The sequence below is a fragment of the Phocoena sinus genome, chromosome 8, assembly GCF_008692025.1.
Source record: "Phocoena sinus isolate mPhoSin1 chromosome 8, mPhoSin1.pri, whole genome shotgun sequence".
Lineage (NCBI taxonomy): Eukaryota > Metazoa > Chordata > Mammalia > Artiodactyla > Phocoenidae > Phocoena > Phocoena sinus.
Genome location: NC_045770.1, coordinates 46,667,889 through 46,688,915, shown reverse-complemented (window position 1 = coordinate 46,688,915; position 21,027 = coordinate 46,667,889). Strand labels below are relative to the sequence as shown.

At 40.4% G+C, this 21,027-nt stretch overlaps 2 protein-coding genes across 2 annotated transcripts in view; both read left to right on the top strand.

Moving 5' to 3' along the window:
• The window catches only part of CCDC81 (coiled-coil domain containing 81), a 37,096-nt gene extending 29,336 nt beyond the window's left edge, over positions 1-7,760 (top strand). The window contains 2 exon segments of the mRNA XM_032640759.1: positions 5,033-5,158; positions 7,467-7,760. Of these exon segments, the coding sequence (XP_032496650.1) occupies positions 5,033-5,158; positions 7,467-7,608 (268 nt within the window). The 3' untranslated portion in view covers positions 7,609-7,760.
• An 8,646-nt stretch (positions 7,761-16,406) lies between these two features.
• LOC116757968 (protein tyrosine phosphatase type IVA 1-like) lies at positions 16,407-20,468 on the top strand. Its single transcript, XM_032640513.1, has 2 exons — positions 16,407-17,847; positions 19,382-20,468. Exon 1 carries the CDS (start codon positions 16,911-16,913, stop codon positions 17,427-17,429), a length of 519 nt encoding a protein of 172 aa, XP_032496404.1. The 5' UTR covers positions 16,407-16,910; the 3' UTR covers positions 17,430-17,847; positions 19,382-20,468.
• The last annotated feature ends 559 nt before the right edge of the window (positions 20,469-21,027 follow it).

Here is a 21,027-nt window from a genome sequence, read left to right as displayed (position 1 = left end):
AAGAAAAAAGTTATTACATTAAAATTTTATAAATTTTGTGAAGGGTCAGTGGGATGGTGCAAAGATCTGTTATATTCTATAGCAAGTAGGTTCAGACCGGAATATATGAGTAGAATAATTGGGTGAAGGTGGGAGGATATTGTGATAAGGGTGGGGTTGGATTGGGGTAGAGAGGTGAGAGTAGTTAAATGCATGGCTTTTGGAGTCAAATCAGATGGGGGACTGAGTCTTGCATCAGCCCAGGGCAATGTATACTTGTATGTCTGTACTGTTTGCTAAAATACTGAAATATTTCCATACTTCTTGATTAACAGCTGTTGCCCCAAGCCCCACAAGTGCACCCCTGCTTCCCAGGCTGCTCCTGCCCCTCCCTGGGATCCCCCTTCCCACCTCTCCATGATCTTTCACCGAATGGATGAATACCTGGGGTCTCCAAGACCACTTCCGGTCTCCATTCTGATAGATTGATATGTGGTTCTGCCATTTTACTAGTTGTGTGGGATTGGGCAGGTTACAGCCCCCTGAGGGCATTGGTTTCCTTATCAGCTATTAGGGAGAATACTAATATCTACCTCCAAGGTGGTTAATATCTACCTCCAAGGGTCAAATGAAGTTCTTGTAAGGAGCTTGTTTCATAGCAAACAGCTGCCCCTTGCCCGGCAGTGGCTCTGCCTTTCCGAGCATGCTGCCACAGCCAGATCTGGGACCCTTTGCATGTGTTGCGGAGATTATTGCAGTTTCCTCCTCTGCTCCTTAGCTTCTTTGGCTGTTCTCCTGAACATGGAGTTAGGAGGGTTTAAACTCTGTCACTTCCAGACTGTGTGACCTGGACCATATCACACATGGGGTCTTTGAGCTCTCTTTTCCTCATATGAAAAATAAGGATATCACACCCACCCTGCCTATCCTCACTATGACGATTAAATGAGATTATGTGTGTGAGAGCATTTCTGGAAACTTCAGAGCTCTGATCAAATACAAACTATGGTCGTTATCTGGTGATCTCTTTTGTTGGAGTTCTGGTTGTAAACCCCCGTTTTTATATGGATTAGATCCTTGTCTTTTGTTTCTATATCCTTTACTGATTATTCCATATTCTCTTCTCTTTTCTTTCCCAACTTCCCCATCCTCGGTCCATCTCAAGATGTGATCTTAGGTCTTCCTGTGGCAACTAGAAGGTCACTTTCTTTCAGAGGGAATGACGTAGTCTGTGTGATCCAAACAGGCCTGCTGAAGTATTTTTACTTGTTTTACTTTTTTTGCTTTAAACTTTTCTGCTTCTGTTTAAAAAAATATTACAATTCATGCTCATTAAGTCAGTTAGTGGAGAGATTAAAAAAATAAGGCTAATAATCTCCCCTACTGAGTAGTCAGTGTTAAGTTTAGCCTTCTACATTTTTTCCTGTTCTTTATAAATATATTCAAACATTATACACATATATATTTTTCCTTCCATTTTTGTAAATGAAAATGAGGCCCGTGAAATCTTACATACTACTCTGCAACTCAACCTTTCTTTAACCTAATAATGTGTCATTAATTTGTATTTAGGTCAGTACCTATATATGAAATTCATTTTTCTTTAATAACAGCATACTATCTATAATATGGATTATATAGTTTAACTTTTGCACCATTGATGAACATTCACTTTCTTTGCAGGTATTTTGCTATTACAATAATTCTGCATTAAGCATTTTTCTTATTTTTCCTTATACTGGTGGTTTTGTTTCTACTGGATAAATTCCTAAAAGTGGGGTTGCAGGATCAAGTGTATGGCACATTTTAAATACTACCAGATACTGACACTTTGCTTTCTAAAAAGGTACAGCAATTTGCTTCCACCAGCAGTCTTGGGAGAATCCTAGTTGCTTCCCCTCTAATCTTACTTCGTGTTCTTACTTTCTAGGCATTTAAAGTAAACTGACTTTTAAACCTATCCTTTAAAGAATTGTATAACAATGGCCAAAAAGCATATGAAAGGATTCTCAACATCAGTAATCACTGGGGAAATACAAATCAAAACCACAGAGAGTTAGCTGCTCATTAACAAATGGTTTCCATGCTCTGTGAGAGTGTGGGGGTGACCCTTATTCAACTGTCAGCTGTCATCATTTGTGCTGTTGGAACTAGAGGTCATTTAACATTTAACTCTATGTGTGCCTCTCCAAGATAAGAGGTATTCCATGTTTTATTGAATATTTACTTATGTAAACCTGTGACACAGGGATTCTCTACTCCAGTGAATAAAGGTGGCAGGGTAGGAATGTGAGATTTAAAATACGGCTGTGTTTATATTACACAATTTAATAATTTAATTCCAGTAATATAGAATGCTGGAATGCCAACTCTATGGAAGTCCGAATGGAGTAAGCAGTCAGCAAATTGTTCATGTTTTCCCCTGCAAAACACCTATGCAGATGTAAGAAAATGTCTTTCACTATTTAGGATATATATATCAGTGTGACATACATGGATAAGATGGCTATCTTTTTTTTCTATGTTTTTTTTCTGAAAAGAAAACATTTATACATTTGCAGAATAGTGTAATAAGATTTCATAAATACAAAGATAAAATGTGTTATCATTTATCTTGGATTATAATATCTGTGGTTTAATTGCCTTGTGAAATGTCCAAAACAAGAACAATTATATATTTTTCTTACACCACATACACCATGAAACATTTAACAAGTACTTGTTTTAGACCATTCAAAAGATTAGGAAGGAAGAAAATTGTCTATTCAGTATTAGTTAAAACCATTAAGATGTGAATATATATGATGTAAAGAGGAACGATAAAGGAAACTAGAACTGACAAGGAAAGAGGGAGAGAGAGAGAGAGAGAGGGAAAGGGAGAGAGAGAGAGAGGGAGACTACCTCACATGTGTTAGGATGGCTATTATTAAAAAAAAAACAACAACAGAAAATAGTAAGCATTGGAAAGGATGTGGAGAAATAGGAACCCTGTATGCTGTTGGTGGGAATGTAAATTGGTATAACCACTATGGAAAACAGTGGTGGTTCCTCAAAAAATTAAAAGTGGAATTACCATGTGATTCAATAATTCCACTTCTGGGTATATATCCAAAAGATATGAAAGCATGATCTTTCAGAGGTATTTGCACACTTATGTTCATAGCAGCATAATTCATGATAGCTAAGAAATAGCAGCAACTCAAATGTCCAACCACAGATGAAAGGATAAACAAAATGCAGTATACACATACAATGGAATATTACTCAGCCTTAAAAAGAAAGAAAGTTCTGGCACATGCTACAATGTGGATGAACCTCGAGGACATTATGTTAAGTAATAAGCCTGCCACAAAAAGAAGACAAATACTGTATGACTTTATATAAGGTAATTAGAGTAGTCTAATTCATGGAAACAAAGTAGAATGGTAGTTGACGGGTTGGGGGAGGGAGAAATAGGGAGTCGTTGTTTAATAGGTTTAGAGTTTCAGTTTTGCAAGGTGAAAAGAGTTCTAGATATTGATTGCACAACAGTGGGGATATAGTTAACACTATATATCTGCATGTTTAGAAGTGGTTAAGATAGTCAATATTATGCGTTTTTTTTCTTTTAATTTAATTAATTAGTTTATTTTTGGCTGCGTTGGGTCTTTGTTGCTGCGCACAGGCTTTCTCTAGTTGTGGCGAGCGGGAGCTGCTCTTCATTGCGGTGTGTGGGCTTCTCATTGTGGTGGCTTCTCTTGTTGTTGGAGCACGGGCTCTAGGTGCCTGGTCTTCAGTAGTTGTGGCATGTGGGCTCAGTAGTTTTGGCTCACAGGCTCTAGAATGTAGGCTCAGTAGTTGTGGCGCACGGGCTTAGTTACTCCGCGCATGTGGGATCTTCCTGGACCAGGGCTTGAACCTGTGTCGCCTGCATTGGCAGGCAATTCTTAACCACTGCACCACCAGGGAAGCCCCTATGCATTTTTTTTTTTTAACTACAATTTAAAAAAACGGTGAAAAGATAAAAAAGGTTATGAAAAAATATATATAATAGGTACCATTCCGTCGTTGAACTCCCATTATGTGATAGGCATTGGCGCTTTCTGTATATTATCCTACTTAATCTTTATAATGACCGCACAATAGCTACTGAATCAACGCTTGTTAGAGGATAATGGGGCCATGCTATTTTAGAATAAGTGAACCAGCACAGAGCACATTACAGTATTTTATCGGCGGGTCCTGACACCTAGTGGCGGTTGGTACCTGTAACACAAGACCCTTCAGAGCAGGCAGGCTAAATCAAGGGTCACATTTAGTGAAGTCCCTTCTAGAATTTAATGAGAACTGACTGTAAGAGTTTCAGTTTGGCAAGAAATAGACACATTTATATTGAACCAGGTTTAAGGTGATTCATAGAGCAGTGACTACATGTTTAGAGACCAGTAATAGAAACACTTAACATTGGGAATGCTGGAACACTGTGCTTGAAGAGAGATATTATACTGCAGTCATTTCTTTGATGATGTGACCTTCACCAAACATGTTTTTTTTTTTTTTTACTCTTCTTCACAACGTTAGATATTTTATCGATTTCATTGTCTTTTGCTTAGTCATTTCTGTTTCTTTCCCCCTTTCTAACCATTCATTCATACACCTGTCTGCTTTGTCTTGTAAAACATCTGGCAGAACTGGTGGGCGGACTACTGACAGCTGAGAGGCTGGACTGAAAGGAAGGAAGCAAAGTATAGGAAATCCATTTGAGATGAATCTTCAGATCAGTTAAATTAGTCTCAAAGGAAATTGATGGCTTTAAAGGCTGAATGTGTTAATTGGGAAAAGGTTTTAATCCTGCTAATTTAAACCAGGATTGAAGATGAAAGGTCCTAGACCCACAAATTATTTGCTAGGAGTTTCGCTATGTTTTTACAGTGTTCATGCCCCTTAGTCTAAGAGTGGCGAACAAAACCAGGTTTTCTGTTTAACTTAGCATGAAAGGAATGGGGCTCCTAAGGTTGGTGCACGCCCTTCCCAGTATTATGAATGGAATCTCAGACTCTTCTGTTCTCTCTAGGCACTTGGCAGACAGAAATGCTGAGCTTGAGCGAGTGAGCAGAATCTACCAAAACTTACAGGATGACTGGGAAAGGAGTGCTGTCTTGAAGAAGCAGCGGGACCTGGAGGAGAAGGCTTTCGAGCGGTAGTAGCTGATTGCACCTGAAAATCCCCTCTGCATCTTGTTAGTTTCCTCTAATCAGGGATGGCAGATAGGTTTTAAGTGTCAGCGTCAGTTTATTAGGGGTGGCTGCCTAGAGACCTTTGTGAGAAAAGAATTCTGGGTTCAGTGGGAAATACTGCTATGGTATGTCAGAAATGTCTGTTGTGGACATGGGATGGAGAATGCTGTGTTGCATGTTATTTATTTGCCATCTCTGCCCTAATCATTGCCTCTGTGTAGTAGCTTCATTTTCGCTTTGTGGAGGCTAGGAAGGCCTGGGGCTGTGTGGGAAGGAGGGTGGGAATTCTCTTTGGAGATAATTAGTTGGAAATAGGAAGAAAGTGTTTCTGTCTGAACACATCTAAGGCTTATGGGATGCTCTCGTAAGAGCAGAGTCAAGGGGTTGTGGGTAAGATTGGCAATTGGAAAAGTGAGATGCCCAAACAAGAAGGTCTTCCTGAAATGTATTATATCCATGCTCACTTTCCCCAACTATCTATTTACAATCTAGAGTTGGGGAATCCAGATGTTTTGGAGAATTAACACTAACTTTGGAGAGGCAGCTAATCTTTTTGCCTAACTTTTCTTATTTCTAAGATGGGGAAAGTAAACATTTGCCTGGCTTGGCTAACACAGGAGTTTGGGGGATCAAATAAAGAGTTGGAAAATTATTACACTTTAAAAAATTAAAATACTTTTCAAATGGAAGGTATGATTTCATAGAATGTTGAAAACTTGAAGAAACAAAGTCTAGGCAATCAAATGTTATTAAAACCTGAATATACCAAAATCATATTTAATATGCCAATTATCAACGAATTTTTATCATAGAAAAAATTGTTGTAGTGGATTTTGATCTGAAACTCTCCTTTTCCTTTTAGATTTTAAGGCATTGCTCACCTGTCTTTCTAATGGGTAGAACCCATATTTTGTGACAATGAAAGTATGACAGATGATGTGGAAAATAAGTTCCAAAGGAGAAGTGATGTTGTTTGGCCTAGGGAAGAGGAAGGGAAATTCTCATGGGTATTTCAAGCCATTTTCTCAATGTTGTGGGAAAGAAGGTAGAAGGCAATGAGATTAGTGTCAGGGAGGGAGATTTTAGTTGGCTTTTGGAAGAAGGCTTGGCTAACATGGTGATAAAGGGTAGAGGAGACATGACATAACCTTGAGTGGCAGGATAGCCCAGCTGTTCCACGGACACAGCAGAGCAGTCCTCTCACCTGAAGACCTAGGCCAAGTTGTGGGCAGGGACTCAAGCGGACAGCACATAGGAAGGAGGAATAGGTTGGTGTTAAAAAGAAAACAAAGCAGAAGCAAAAACAAGGTTCACCTGTATGCAGTTTAGCTCGATACTCGGTCCCATCGCCAAGGCAAGCCAGGTAGGTCTTGCCCTGCCTACTGCCAAGATTGTCCTTTTTCTTTTTTCTTTTGAATTTTATTTTATTTTTATTTTCTTTATACAGCACGTTCTTATTAGTTATCTATTTTATACGTATTAGTGTATATATGTCAATCCCAATCTCCCAAGATTGTCCTTTTTCCTTTGAAGGCTGTCATTGATGCTTCTTTTTACAGAATCCCACCGTGTAGAAATTTTGATAACGTAGGGGAACACATCAGGGATTGTGCACATCCTGCACAATCAAGAAAAACTGTTGAAGTGGAAAACCAGTCACTGTCATCCCTTCATCTCTGCTTCTAGCTGCTTTCATCCTCTTTTTCTACGGCTTCACTTCCTCTCCTGCCCTTAACTCTCCAGAGGCCTCTGGCCCCCTGGGACTTTCCATTGAAGTCTACGCTTCATTGTCTGCTGGGGTGTTAACCAGCAGCTTAATGGCTTGATCTCCCTCTCAAATGCTGTCTCCTGGGGAAGCCTGACAGGTAAAGGCGCATCCACGGGACAAAGCCACAAATACTGAGGCTTTGGAGTCACCATCCCATTCACGCTGGCTGAGTGACCTTGGGCAAGTCCTGTGTTCTCTGAGGGTTTACGTGGGTGTGGGGGGAGGGCTGGGGTCAGACTGTTGTGAAGGCACCACGCAGAGCCTTTAATTCACTCGGGAAGGAGGAGAAGCAGGAGACGCCCGGCCTGGGGCGAGCAGCAGGTAGCAGCGTAGAGGGGAGAGACTGCAGGTGGGAAATCACAGGTGGGCCGTAAGCTCTTGGCGGGCAGGGACCAGGTGTGACTTTTCTTTTGTATCCCTTCCATTGCACCGGCTTCCAGGCGAGGCGCCCAGTAAGGACTCGGGGATGCCGGTGAATGACCCCTTCTTCTGCCTCTCCACAGGGCCTCCAGCAAGCTCTTCCTCCTGGACCAGTGTGAGAAGTATCGGCGGTGCAAGCAGTGCCAGAGGCGACCCTCCAACGTGGGCACGAGCAACCTGTGGCCCCTGAATAAGTACGTGCACGGCTCCCTGCTGTTTGTATAAAACCCAACGTCTGGGCCTGCCTTTCCTAGGGAAAGTTTTTCTTTTTTAAACGTGCAGGGGTGATGGTGAAACTACATATTTGTACTTTAGAGGAGAAAAAATTATTGTGCCATTTGGGTGCTTTCAGGGGTAGAGGAATTCCTACAGACAGGTTCTCCCCACCTGTCCTCCTCCCATCCCGCCCCAGACAACCGCAGTCAGGCCTGGGAGGCGCGCCCAGCTTCATTCTGGCTGAGGGGGTGTTGCTGACTCAGCCCTACCACTCCCTCTGTGACTTTGTCTAAGAAACTTCATCTTTTCCTCACCTATAATGAAGTGTCGTAATAAATACTTTCTCCGTGTTTGGGAATAACGATTCATAGTGGTGAATTTTTTTTTTTTTTTTTTTTGGTGCGCGGGCCTCTCACTGTTGCGGCCCCTCCCGTTGCGGAGCACAGGCTCCGGATGCGCAGGCTCAGCGGCCATGGCGCACGGGCCCAGCCGCTCCGCGGCATGTGGAATCTTCCCGGACCGGGGCACGAACCCGCGTCCCCTGCATCGGCAGGCGGACTCTCAACCACTGCGCCACCAGGGAAGCCCCATAGTGGTGAATTTTACCACCCCTCCCCCAACCCTCGATTTTTCCAGGCCTGGGGATGTGTGACCCTCCCAAAGGTAGGTTAGGCCATTTGCCTCCAGTGGCCAGTGCAATGCTTGTTGAATTTTATAGCTGATAACACACCCGGGACTTGTTGGGACCTCAGGGAATATTTCTCCCTTGGTGATCTTCCGGCCAACTGTTCCACCATCCAGGCATTTCTGCACCACGATCGATTGTAGGTTTGTTGTGTCCTGTGAGGGGAGCCTGGCTGCCTTGCCAGGGTCCATCTTCTTCTCTCATTGCTTCCCTTGCATCTATTCTTAAGCTGTATGTGTGGTGGAAGAGGAATAGCTTCCTGTTGAGGGACTGGTTTTCAGTTCAGGTGTATGTGTTCTCAAACACAGCTTGCTTCATTTGCCTCCACCCTTTGTCTTTCCTCTCCCTGCCCTGTCCTACCACCTCAGGTGCAACAGTTAACAAAGCAGAGTGATGTCTAGATTTCTGAGATACGAAAGCTGGCCAGAAAGTCCCTTAGACGCTTTGCTTTCTACGTGCCATATCGAGACATTGTTTTGCCCTACTCCAGATACAAAATAGGAATGTTTTGAGCCCTGAATGGTTAAGGGGAAAGTAGTCTACTCAAGTTGATATTGGGCAAATTTTGTTGCTAATGTTATCTTTTTCTATGGAAACAAGTATGCTCCCTGGTGACTGGAATTGTCTGGAACCTGCCCCCACCACTTCCTACATTACTACTTCCTTCCATTTCCTCAGAAGATCCCTCCATGCAGGTCCCATCCCCACCAAGTCATATTTAAAACAATAGCCTTTCCCCACGACTGCTTGATTTGCTTGAAGTTCATCCCTGCTACATCCTTGGAGTATTTCTCTGTCTCTAATATATAATAAATCACTATAATAGTATTGTATGAATATTTTTTAAAAACGTAGACCACCTTGTCAAAGAAAAAAAAGACTTTAGGCAATTTTGATATGTTTAGGTGGTGAAAAGATCTAACTTCATAGACGTTTTTACTGTAGGAACTGACTTATAATTTATTACCACGGGTAGCAGTACTGACTCTTACTGTGTGCCAGGCACCAAGCTAGTGACCTGGAGATTAAGACCTCATCAGTCCCTGCCTGCCTTCAGAGCATTCACCATGTAGTGCAGAGGGGAGATGGGACTAGAAAATCTCCCTGTAACAAGGTAGATACCTGATAGCGCTTTGCATTTCTTGCTATGGAAGAGTAAGGTGGAGTCCTTGCGGTCAGGTTAGCCTGACAGGGAAAGCTTTTGGAAAAGATGAGGCCTAAGCTGAGGTTTTAAGGAGAAATAGGTTAAGACACCGTGCTTCCACTGCAGAGGGCCTGGGTTCGATTCCTGGTTAGGGAACTAAGATTCCCACATACCGTGCAGCCAGAAGAAAAAAAAAAAAAAAAAAAAAAGCCCTGTGCTCCTGTCTATTGACGCTAAGATGGAGACATGGTTATGTGAGTTAGGTTATAAAACCTAATTTTAAAAAATCATTCAACCATTTTAAGAATCAAATGTTATTACAGTCTTTCATTAAAACAGTTGATTTCATACAATAAAGAATGCACAGTCTTTTTTGTTTTTTGAGCAAGTCTTCCTAATTTGATATCTTTTTCACTGATCTTAACTGCTAATATTGTTTTAGCTCAAACTTGTTATGAGGCCACACTCAAATTAGAATGTCTTTTTCTAAATCAATTTGAATTACTATGATCAAACTCTGTCATTTCTGGAACTGTGGCACTGCCAGACCAGCTTAATGTATCAAAGGATGCCCAATTTCAGTGGCTTTTAATGTTTTGGACGGTCACAGACTCTTTTGAGAATCTGATGGAAAATCTGGACTCTTTCCTGAAAATATGCACATTTTCATATACAATATTTTGCATATAATTAGAGTTTTCCTAGATCACCTGGACCACAGGTTAAGAACTTCTGCTCTGGATGGCTTTCCTTCAATGTTATAACAAGCTCAAGTTATCAAAAGTGAGCAAAGTGTAGGACTTTGCTTTTGAAAATGCCCTTTCAGTTCTAGAGAACTATGTCCACTTTTGCCTTCCTTTTTGATTCTTCATAAAAATAGTGAGATGAGAATTGGAATGGCTGTTAGAAAGCACATACTCCAGTAGTTTTCAAAACTTTTTGAGTAAGACTCAGTAAAGGAAATACATTTCATACTGAAACACAGAACCTATGCCCACACGTGTAATTGAGACAAAAGTTTTACAGGGTTATATTTACCCATCTGCAATGCATTTTGATAATTTCTATTTTATTTCATTAAAAAATTTCTGATTAGACTGAACAAAATTGATTTAACAACCTACTAGTGTAAATAGATAATTTTCAGTTTGATAAACACAGTTTTAACCTATTTTTTCCCTCTCACAGTACTTCATAGTTTGCTGGAATTCATTAGTGGTTAAGATAGTATTATAATGGTATTCGACCAGGGGATTGAGGAACGTTTAGGTCCGATCTTGCCGTAACCAGACTGTCTTGTTCTGAGGTACCCCAAGAAACTAAGGTAACTATTTGCCCCACCTTGTTAAAATCCGCTGGAGAATGTTGATCTTTATTTATTTATGAAGTGTTTATTTAGAGCAAGCAAAATCTTGACGTTCAGGACGCAAGTGCTATCTCACCTTCTGTGGGTAGTCGTTGTGATGTCAGTTCAATTGTCAAAGTCTGTGTTTCTTTGGATCTGTTTTTCACGTGTGCCGCTTGGGAGTAAACCTGAGACTTGTACTGATTCGTACACAGAATTAGGGGATCTCTTTCTCCAGTTTTCTCCTCTCTGGAATTCCTTTCACATTCTCCAGTCTCTTATTCCCAGTCGTCTGGCTTTAAAGCCAGAGTTTCTCTTGGAGTTTTAGCTCCCTTCGCTCTCTCCAAGGGGAGCTAGTGGATGACAAGACAGAAACAAATAACAGAGATTCCTCCCACACTCTTCTGACCACGGGGTCCCTTTCCCTGCTTCCTCTGGCCAGGAAGACAGGACCTCTCAGGGTCTTAGGTGCTCGAATGCCACCACCGCTGCTATTCCTGTTGCCACTGTGTAGCTTCGTGACTGCAGTTGGTCTTGGGGCATACCAGGGAGGGCGAAAAAAGGGCGTTCCCTCTATACTCTAGTTCATATGGAACCCTCTTCCTGCTTCTCTGGCTAGAAAGAGGGGCTTTCTCTTGAGTTTAGGCTTTCTGTGTTGTTCTGGATCTTAGATTGCTTTCAGGTCAAACCAGAAGAGGAATAAATTCCCCAGTAAATTCGTCACTACGCCAGTCATCCTTCAGCTTTTGATTTACGTACACAATCCCCCTGCTAGTGTTTCCTTTTCAGAGTCCTCGGGTAGTTGCTTTTTATAATCTGTTCAGTTAACGTCAGTTGAAGAGAAATGCCGTAGTGCCCTTACTCCATCTTGGCCAGCACCAGAAGCATTTTATTTTGGTTTTGAGTCTTTATTTTTCTTCCATTCCCCTTTCCCCCAAATCAGGTGGTACCTCAGTCCTTTCATTTACATTTTATTAGTTAGGGTAGCACTATAACAGAGATCAGATACTAGTAGCTTAATCAAGACAGAAGTGCATTTTTCTCTCAAGAAACAGTCTAGAAGTACATAGACCCAGACAGTAGGGTGGCTGTACCAGCTTCTCCTGTGGTTTCCACCACTGGGTCAAGACAACTGCTCCAGGTATCATCTCCTAACTAGCAAGTAGGAAGAAAAGGGCAGGAGAGCAAGTGTGCTTTTTTTTTTTTTTTTAAGTAGTATAACCTGGAAGTGGTACCATTATTTCTGTCCACGTCCCATTGGCCAAAATTTAATCACGTGGCCACACCATGCTGCAAGGGAGCTTGGGGAATGAAGTCTCTAGCTTGGTGGCCGTGTGTGTAGTGAAATACTCAGGGAACACTGATACTAAATATGAGGGAAATGGATAGTAGTGGACAACTGCCAGTCTGCCATATCCTGAAATTTTGGGGGGAAGAATCTACAAAATACCTAACAATGCTAGCTAAGATATTTTTTTAAATCTTAAAAAAATGTAAAGCTGCAAAACAAGTCTCTAGAGGCAAACACAAAGTGGGAATTCAGAGAAGCAAACATCAAGCAATTACCTATGATCTAAGCCATTTAAATTAATGCTAGAGATAAATTTTTATTTTTGAAATAATTTCAAACTTACAGGGAAGATAAAAGAATGGTAAAAATATCACCCCCCCATCCCCAGAACTAAGTAAGAGCAAGTTGCTGACATTTGCCCTGTCACTTCTGAATACTTTAGAGCATAATGCCTTACAAATAAGTATATTCTCCCATAAAAACCACAATATAACCACCCAAATCAGAAAATTAACACTCATTTACCATACAATCCAAAAACTCAATTAAAATTTTGCCAGTTGTCCCAGTAATGTCCTTTTAAGCAAAAAGATCCAATCAATGATCATGTGTAACATTTAGCTGATACGTTTTTTTTTTCCAGGAATATCACAGATGTGATGCTAGGTTCCTTGCACTCCATTATATCAGGCGGTACCCAGTTCAGTCTGTCCCATTACTGGTCACGTTAACTTTGATCATTCGATTAAGTGATGCTTGCCAGGTTTACCACTATCAAGTTGTTTTTTCTTTTGTAACGAATTGGCATTTCATGGTAGGTGTTTTGAAAGTAACATCCCATTCCTCATTGAGTATCATCCACTAGTTTTAGCATCTATTGATGTTTCTTTGCTAAATGCATAATTATGATGATTGCTAAATACAGACTTTTCTAATTCCACCATTGCTGCTACTTTATTAGCTGGCATTCTACTATAAGGCAAAGTGTTTGCTTCTCCCTATTTATTTATTTATAGCAGTATAGACTTAAGGATTTTTATTTTATTCAATGACTAATAATACAGTCCTATCATTGATATAAAAATTGTGATCAGTGGGAGCTCTTTAAGCTGGCTTCTATGTTTTTTGTTTTGTTTTAAATAATTAAAAAAAAAAACTTAGAATGGTTTTAGAGAGTTCCTCGTACACTCCTCACCCACTTTCCCCCATTGTTAACATCTGTTTCTATGATACATCTTTCATAACTAAGGAATCAACATTGGTACTTTACCATTAATTAAGCTTCACACTTTATTCAGATTTCACTTGTTTTACCCCAATGTCCTTTTGCTGTTCCAAGATCCCATCTAGGATACCGTATTTCATTTAGTTGTCAGGTTTCTTTAGCCTCCTTTGGTCTGTGCTCTTTTTGGTCTATGTCCTTTTGTCATATTCCTATCGTTTATTGAACACTTCCATAACTTTGTCATATTAAGATGTTCCAGGCTACTCATTTTTTTCTGCCCCACCTCTGGAATCAGCCATTTCCCCAAGGAGACGTGTTTTTTTTTTTTTTTTTTAACATTTTTATTGGAGTATAATTGCTTTACAATGGTGTATTAGTTTCTGCTTTATAACAAAGTGAATCAGTTATACATATACATATATCCCCATATCTCTTCCCTCTTGCGCCCAAGGAGACTTTTTAAATGAAGAATGGTATTAACAAACCATGATCTGAGTGCTATTGTTCTCATCATTGCTATTGGGTTGTCATTGCTTCAGGCCCTCTCTGCTCTCTGTAGATAAAGCTGAGGAACTCAAACACACACACACACACACACACACACACACACACACACACACTCATACTCATCTGTATTTCTTTATCTGTATATTGAAATGATGATTTCACACAGATACAACCAATTCCAACCCCAAATCCTACAACTAATTGTACTTTTTTTCCCTTTCCATATTTATAACTCCTGTCCGACAGTGAGATGCCTGATTCCCATTATTCTCAATGTAGTACTGGATAAACTCTTATGTAATCTTACTGGATAAACCCTTATGTAATCTCTGATCGCCACTGCTGTCTCCCTATGTACATGTCCTCTGCACCCTGCCAGGGACCTGACAGCTGGTACTAGGCTGCAACTACCTCCCCCACACCTTGCTTGAATGTCCTCCTCACCCTCTCCCCCGACTCCAGTATCTTCTGTGTCCGCACCTACTGCACAGACAGCTACCTTGCTCCCCTCCATGTAGTGGACTGAGTTATTAAAGAAGAAATGAAGGATGGAAAAAAGAGCAAAGAAGGAAGGAAAAGGAAAGAAGGAAGAAATAGGGCTTTATTGTTATGGACCAAGTATAGGCCAGGAAACAAAGCCTAGACATTTTAGAAAATTCTAAAGTTGTTAGAAAGGAAACCTGAAGACAAGGAATATCTTCAAAGGGCTATCTTCAAATATCTTCAATATAGAATTGTGAACTCAGTGGAACTATTAGAAATGAAAGCAAAATAAAAGAATTTTAGAAAAAAAGTTTATTAAAAAAAACAAAAAAGTCTACCAACAATAAAATGTATTTTTCAACAGTGAGAAAATGCATATTTTCAAGATCATATAAAACATCAAAGTTGATCATATAATAGGAACTAAAGGAACCTCCAAAAGATGCTCTTAGATAATGGAGAATAATCTTAGAAGAAAGAGTTGAGATGCAAGAAGAAATAGTGAGCAAAGAAATTGCTGACATATTGGGCAAATTTAAACAAACACTGATTTTTAGAAACAATGTAATTTGTGGGGTTAAAAATATACTTGACAACATTAATAGTTAAAGCATGTTGAGTTCTTTCAAGAGGTGGGAAAAGATTTAAAAAAATATTTACTTGGCTGCGTCGGGTCTTAGTTGCAGCACGCGAGATCTTCGTTGTGGCATGTGGGCTCTTCATTGTGGCACGTAGGCTTCTCTCTAGTTGTGGCGAGCTGCCCTAGAGCACGCGGGCTCTCTAGTTCTGGTGTGCGGGCTCAGTAGTTGTGGCTGGTGGGACTCTCTAGTTATGCTGCATGGGCTCCACAGCACATGGGCTCAGTAGTTGCGGTGTGTGGGCTCTAGAGTGCGCAGGCTTAGTTGCCCCACGGCCCGTGGGGTCTTAGTTCCCCAACCAGGGACTGAACCCATGTCCTCTGCGTTGGGAGGCGGATTCTTAACCACTGGACCACCAGGGAAGTCCCGGGAAAAGATTTTGAATGTTTGAATTTTTCTAAGCCATTTAAGTACTGAAAGTATAGGAATAAGGTATATAATAAGACATACATATTAGAGAGAGACTCTAGGTCCAGAATTCCAGAATTCCAATCTCAGCCCTGCCAATTACTAGCCGTGTGACCTTGGGCAAATAACTTTTCTGTGCCCAGGGTTTAAAAGTTGTTTCCATCATAACAATGGAAATACTAGTATCTAATTCATAGGGTTGTTGTATCAAATGAAATTATGTAAACCTATTTAGATTTAGAACAGTGTCTAAACTATAATAACTGCTAAGAAGTTTTAACCACAATTACAAATTTCCAAAACAGTGGAAGGAAAATATGGATTTAGGGGAGGAAAAATCTTAATCCAAAAGAAATCAAAAGATAAAAAAAGAAATATAGACATAGGTCAGATAACACAAAATATGAGAAAAACAGATGCAGAGATAGCAATAACATTGTAATATAAAAGAATAAGACAATATAATGTAATAAAATGATGTAAATGGACGAAGTTCTTCAGTAAAGACAAAGTTGGTCAGACCGAATTGAAAAAAAGCCTAGCAATATGACATGTCTAAAACATGAAGCCAGTGGAGGAAGACATAGCAGAGTCAATGGGCGGGATTCTTCCACTACCTTCCCTTTTCCGCCCGTTTTGGCCCCCTGCGTCTCTCTTCAGCCTCTTCCAGGCTTTGTCCCCCACCATTCCCATCCTCAAGTCCGTCCTCAGCCTCTTTCCTCCCCAGCAGGAGGCGGGGAGGCGAGAAGGTTCAAGCTGCAGCCCTCCTCCCTATGCCAACAAGCTCAACCCTCGCGGCGGCCGTGGTGACGTCCGCGGGGGGCGGGGGGCGGGCCCCACGCCCTTGCTATCAGGGTTTTGGCCCGCCCCGCCGCGATTGGTGAAGAAGGAACGCACGTCCCGCCGGCTATAAAAGGCAGGGCTTGCGCTGCAAGAGAGCTAAGGCGCGTGCGCGTGCGGCTGCGCGCGCGGATTGGGTCTCCCGAGGCCGGTGCTGGGTAGAGCTCGGAGCCCCGCTGCAGCCGCAGCTCTGCGACGGTCACTACAGCTCCCTCCTCAGCAGCCGACGCCACCGCCGCCAGTACCGCGGAACCAGCGGTATGATTAGGCCACAGTCTTTAATGAGAAAACTAAGTCCCTCCTGTGGTGTTCTTGGTCACGCATTTATGGAGTTTCTGAAGGGCCCCGGAGAGTACCGCCAGGCTCAGCACGACCTCTATGAGGACAAGTGAACTGTAGAAATTCGTTGCTACTCCACCAAGAAGCCCCCGTAGGCGCGGTCATCCTGGACACGGAAGTGTGGGATTGAAATCATCAGAGCATTTTACAGGAATTACGACCTGGATGGGGTAAACCTCGGTGCTCTTCCTTTCCATTGACTCAGTATTATGAACTGAAGGATGGCTTCTTGTTAGGAGGTTCATTTCATTTCCGGTTACTCCCAATTGCATACCCAGAGCATTGAGAATTTCGAGTGGGGCATATTGGAGTAGACTTCTGTTTCTTTACATCATTTCTGCATTCAAAAATTTAATTTTTTTTTTCGTAACCGTATCGAGTTTTTTTTTTTAAAAACTAAAATAACATGGCTCCACTGAACCGCCCAACCCCTGTGGAGGTCACATACAGGAACATGAGATTTCTTATTGCACACAATCCAACCAGTGCAACCTTAAACAAATTTATAGAGGGCCTTAAGAAATACGGAGTTACCACAACAGTAAGAGTATGTGAAGCAACTTATGACACTGCTCTTGTGGAGAAAGAAGGTATCCAGGTTCTGGATTGGCCCTTTGATGATGGTTCCTCACCCTTTAACCAGATTGTTGACTGGTTAAGTCTTTTAAACATTAAATTTCGTGGAGAACCTGGTTGTTGCATTGCTGTTCACTGTGTTGCAGGTCTTGGGAGAACTCCAGTGCTTGTTGCCCTGGCACTAATTGAAGGTGGAATGAAAAATAAAGATGCAGTACAGTTTATAAGACAAAAGCGGCGTGGAGCGTTTAACAGCAAGCAACTTTTGTATTTGGAGAAATACCGTTCTAAAATGTGGCTGCGCTTCAAAGACTCTAGTGGTCATAGAAACAACTGTTGCATTCAATAAAACTTGGCTGCCTGCCTCATGCTGTTGCCTTGGAAGTCAAACTTGAGACAGGACTTAATTTATCGTACATATTAGCCAACATATTAGGCTTAACGAATGACAAGTCTAATGAAGCCTCCATAGGAATACTGAAAAGCCACAAGCTTGACGGAATTGCAGCCTCTCTGTTTGGCTTACTACTATCCCCATGCCAGAAACAATATATAAGAAATTGAGAGATTAGGTGCCAAAATACTCAGCACAATACTTGTATATTTTTAGTATCATACAGAATTAAAATCCTAGGATTTAGGAACAGCACTGTAAACCGTATGTGGTTTATTCCTCCAGTCATCTCAAACATTGCAAGTAAGACCTATGTGGTTATTTGTCTGCTCCTTTATGTTTACCACCCCACACGTGTACCGGTATGCATCAGGTTTGTATAACAAATGATTTTGTTGAATTCTTACCAAGACTTACGGTGATTATTTAATGTCTTTCTATAAATCTCATTTTGTGCTGTTATGAAAACCTCCAGTTTGGAAAAGATCACACCTCTGGTTGAAAGTTCATGTAAAATATACACCATAGAGAAGCATATGTGTGTAATATCTTCAGACAAAAAAGCCTTACAGTTACTTTGTTTACACTTGGGATGCAGTTTTAGAGGGGAGGGCCTGAAGACAGAATGGAAAGAGGCTATGGAATATTTTTAGGATTCCATACTAGAAATTCCATGTTCTCTTTGTCTTGTGCAGGATGTATAGAATAGGTCCTTTTATTTAGTAAACTTTAAAGGTAAAGATATTTTGTAGCAAAAACATTTCAAAAATTTCTGAAGTTCTTATAATTCTTCGCCATACCTATTGGAAGTTACTATTATTTTTGTTTTAAGTGTGATATTTTTTTGTCTTTCCAACCGAAACAGAAGAGGATTTCTATTAATGAACTGATCAGACATCTAATATTTTATATAATTTTGAACTGTGTAACAATATTTGGATATTTGATACTTTGTTTTATTATGTAATTGATAAAATGGTGGTATGTATTTGTGTTAGTTCAACCATATATTCATAGTGTCTGGAAATGTAGTTCTCTGGGAGAAATAATTTGTCAGTATTCACCATTCTCCAACTAGTACAAGAACTTAAACATCTAAATAAGGAATTATAGGAGAGACAGAGAAAAACTAAGCAAGATGGTATAGCTTTGTTAGTATTAGTAAAAGTAGAAGCAAAGGCGTTACTAGAGATAAAGAAAATCATTACTTAAAGTTTCAAAAGTTTCAATTCACCAGGAAGTTATAACAATTCGAAATTTTATGTATCAAATAACATTGGTTCAAAATCCATAAAGCAAATATGGAGAGAACTACAAGGAAAATTGACAAGTTTACCATAGTGATAAGTTTTACTATTTTTCTTCCGGAAACAGATCAAGTAGACGAAAATCAGTAAGGCTATAGATTTGAACAGAACAATTAACAAGTTTGATCCCATGAACGTAAGAGGGCATTGCATCCAACAGTGAGAATCCATATTTTTTTAAGAGTACATGAAATATTTTATTAAATTTGACTATATATTAGATCATAAATAATTTCATCAAAATTCTAAAATATTTGAATAACACAAGTAAGTTTTCTGACTACAATTCAATTAAGTTAGGGAAAAAAAGTGAGTAGTATCATTTGGAATTTTGAAAATCTGTGTCTAGAGACTTCCACTTCTAGACAGGATGTAGTAGGTCATGGCAGCCCAGCACCCTCCCTGCAACATCCAGAAAAATATGGATAAATTACAAAAATCATATGTTTAAAGATATATGGGAGCTGTGAAAGCAGCAAAGACTAGATGAATAGGAATTCCAGAGAGGAAGGAGCTCTCCTGAGGTGAGTGGCCATTTTGTTTGCTGGGGGTATTTACCGATTCTGGACATAGACTAAGGATCTGGCTTTGTTCTTGCAGAGGGTCTCTACTGAGGGAAAGAGAAACCCAGCAAGGCTTTAGATGGTCATGTGAGGCTGGTGCAACAGATTGGAAAATTGAGAAGCTTGGCTGGTTTCATGTTGCAAGTTGAGTTCCTCAGGAAACAGGTACTGAATCTGAGATTTGCCTTTGGAAGCTTACTGGGGAGTCATCTCAACAACACTTGAGAGGGCGCAAGAGAACCAGGATGCTGCAGAAGTTGAATGGTGATACATACAGTTTCAACAGTGACCTTAGCCAATCTCCCAGGGAGCTCTGAAGCTGGGATGGCCATGTAGAGATGTCTACCATTGTGGCAAGGGGGTTGGACCTTTGGACTCGAATCAACCAGTCATTGGATGCAGGCTGTCCCTGGGGATGAGGGCATAACCTTGGATGAAGCATCTTTCTTCAGTCAACTGCAACTCCCAGCGGGGGATGCAACTGTGAGCCTTCAGCTGATAATACTCCTGGCAGCTGGCCCTGAGTAAGTGTTTCAGACCTTTAGAGGGATCTGGGTGGTACAACCACAGCATCCACTATACTAAATGACACTTGCTGAGTTCTGGGACTATGTATGAGAGGCTGGGGAGTTAGAATGAAGACTTTTCAAAGACAGAGGGAAATTTCCCTTAACCTCATACTGCTTAGGAGACAAAGCCCTGCTAGAAGAGGTTTTAATTCTCTCCAACACTTACTGTCTGTCTTTTTTATTACAGCGATTCTGGTGAGCGGGAAGTGTTATCCCATTGTAGTTTTAATTTTACTACAACTAATGTTGTTAAACATCTTTTAGTGTACATTCTCTCACATATCTTTGTTAGTACTATGTCGATTTAAATATTTTGCCCATTTTTTCAGTTGGGTTTTTTTGTCATCCTACTGAGTTGTAAAAGTTCTTTACATATTCTGGATCCAATGCCTTTATCAGATATATAATTTGCAAATACTTTCTCCCAGTCTGTTACTTGTCATTTTTTTCCTTATTGGTGTGTTTCAAAGTGCAAAAGTTAAAAAATTTGGTGAAGTACAATTTATCAACTTTCTCTTTTATGAATCACGCTTTTAAATTGTATCTAAGAATGCTCCTCAATCAGTCACAAAGATTTTTCTGCTATATTTTCTTCTAGAAATTGTATAGTTTTAGCTCTTACATTTAGATCTGTGGTCCATTTTGAGTTAATTTTTGTACATGGTGTGAGGTAAATGTCTATATATATATATATATATTTTTTTTTTTTTTGGCATGTGGATATCCAGTTGTCCCAGCATCATTTGTTCAAAAGACAATTCTTTCCTCCATTGAATTATCTTGGCAGTTGAAAGGTCAATTTACCATGAATATAAGGACTTATTTGTGAATTCTCAACTCTGTTCCATTGATCTATATGAGCACACTATCTTGATCATTGTAGCTTTATAGTAAGCTTTGAAATTGAATCATGTACTTCATTCTTTTTCGAAAATTTTGGCTATTCGAAGTCCCTTGCATTTCCATATAAGTTTTAGGATCATCCTGTCAATTTCTACAAAAAAAAAAAAAGCCTCCAGGGATTTTGATAGGGATAGTGTTGAATTTATAGATAATTTGGAGAGAACTGCCTTGACAATATTGAGACTTCAATTCCACGAACATGGAACATTTC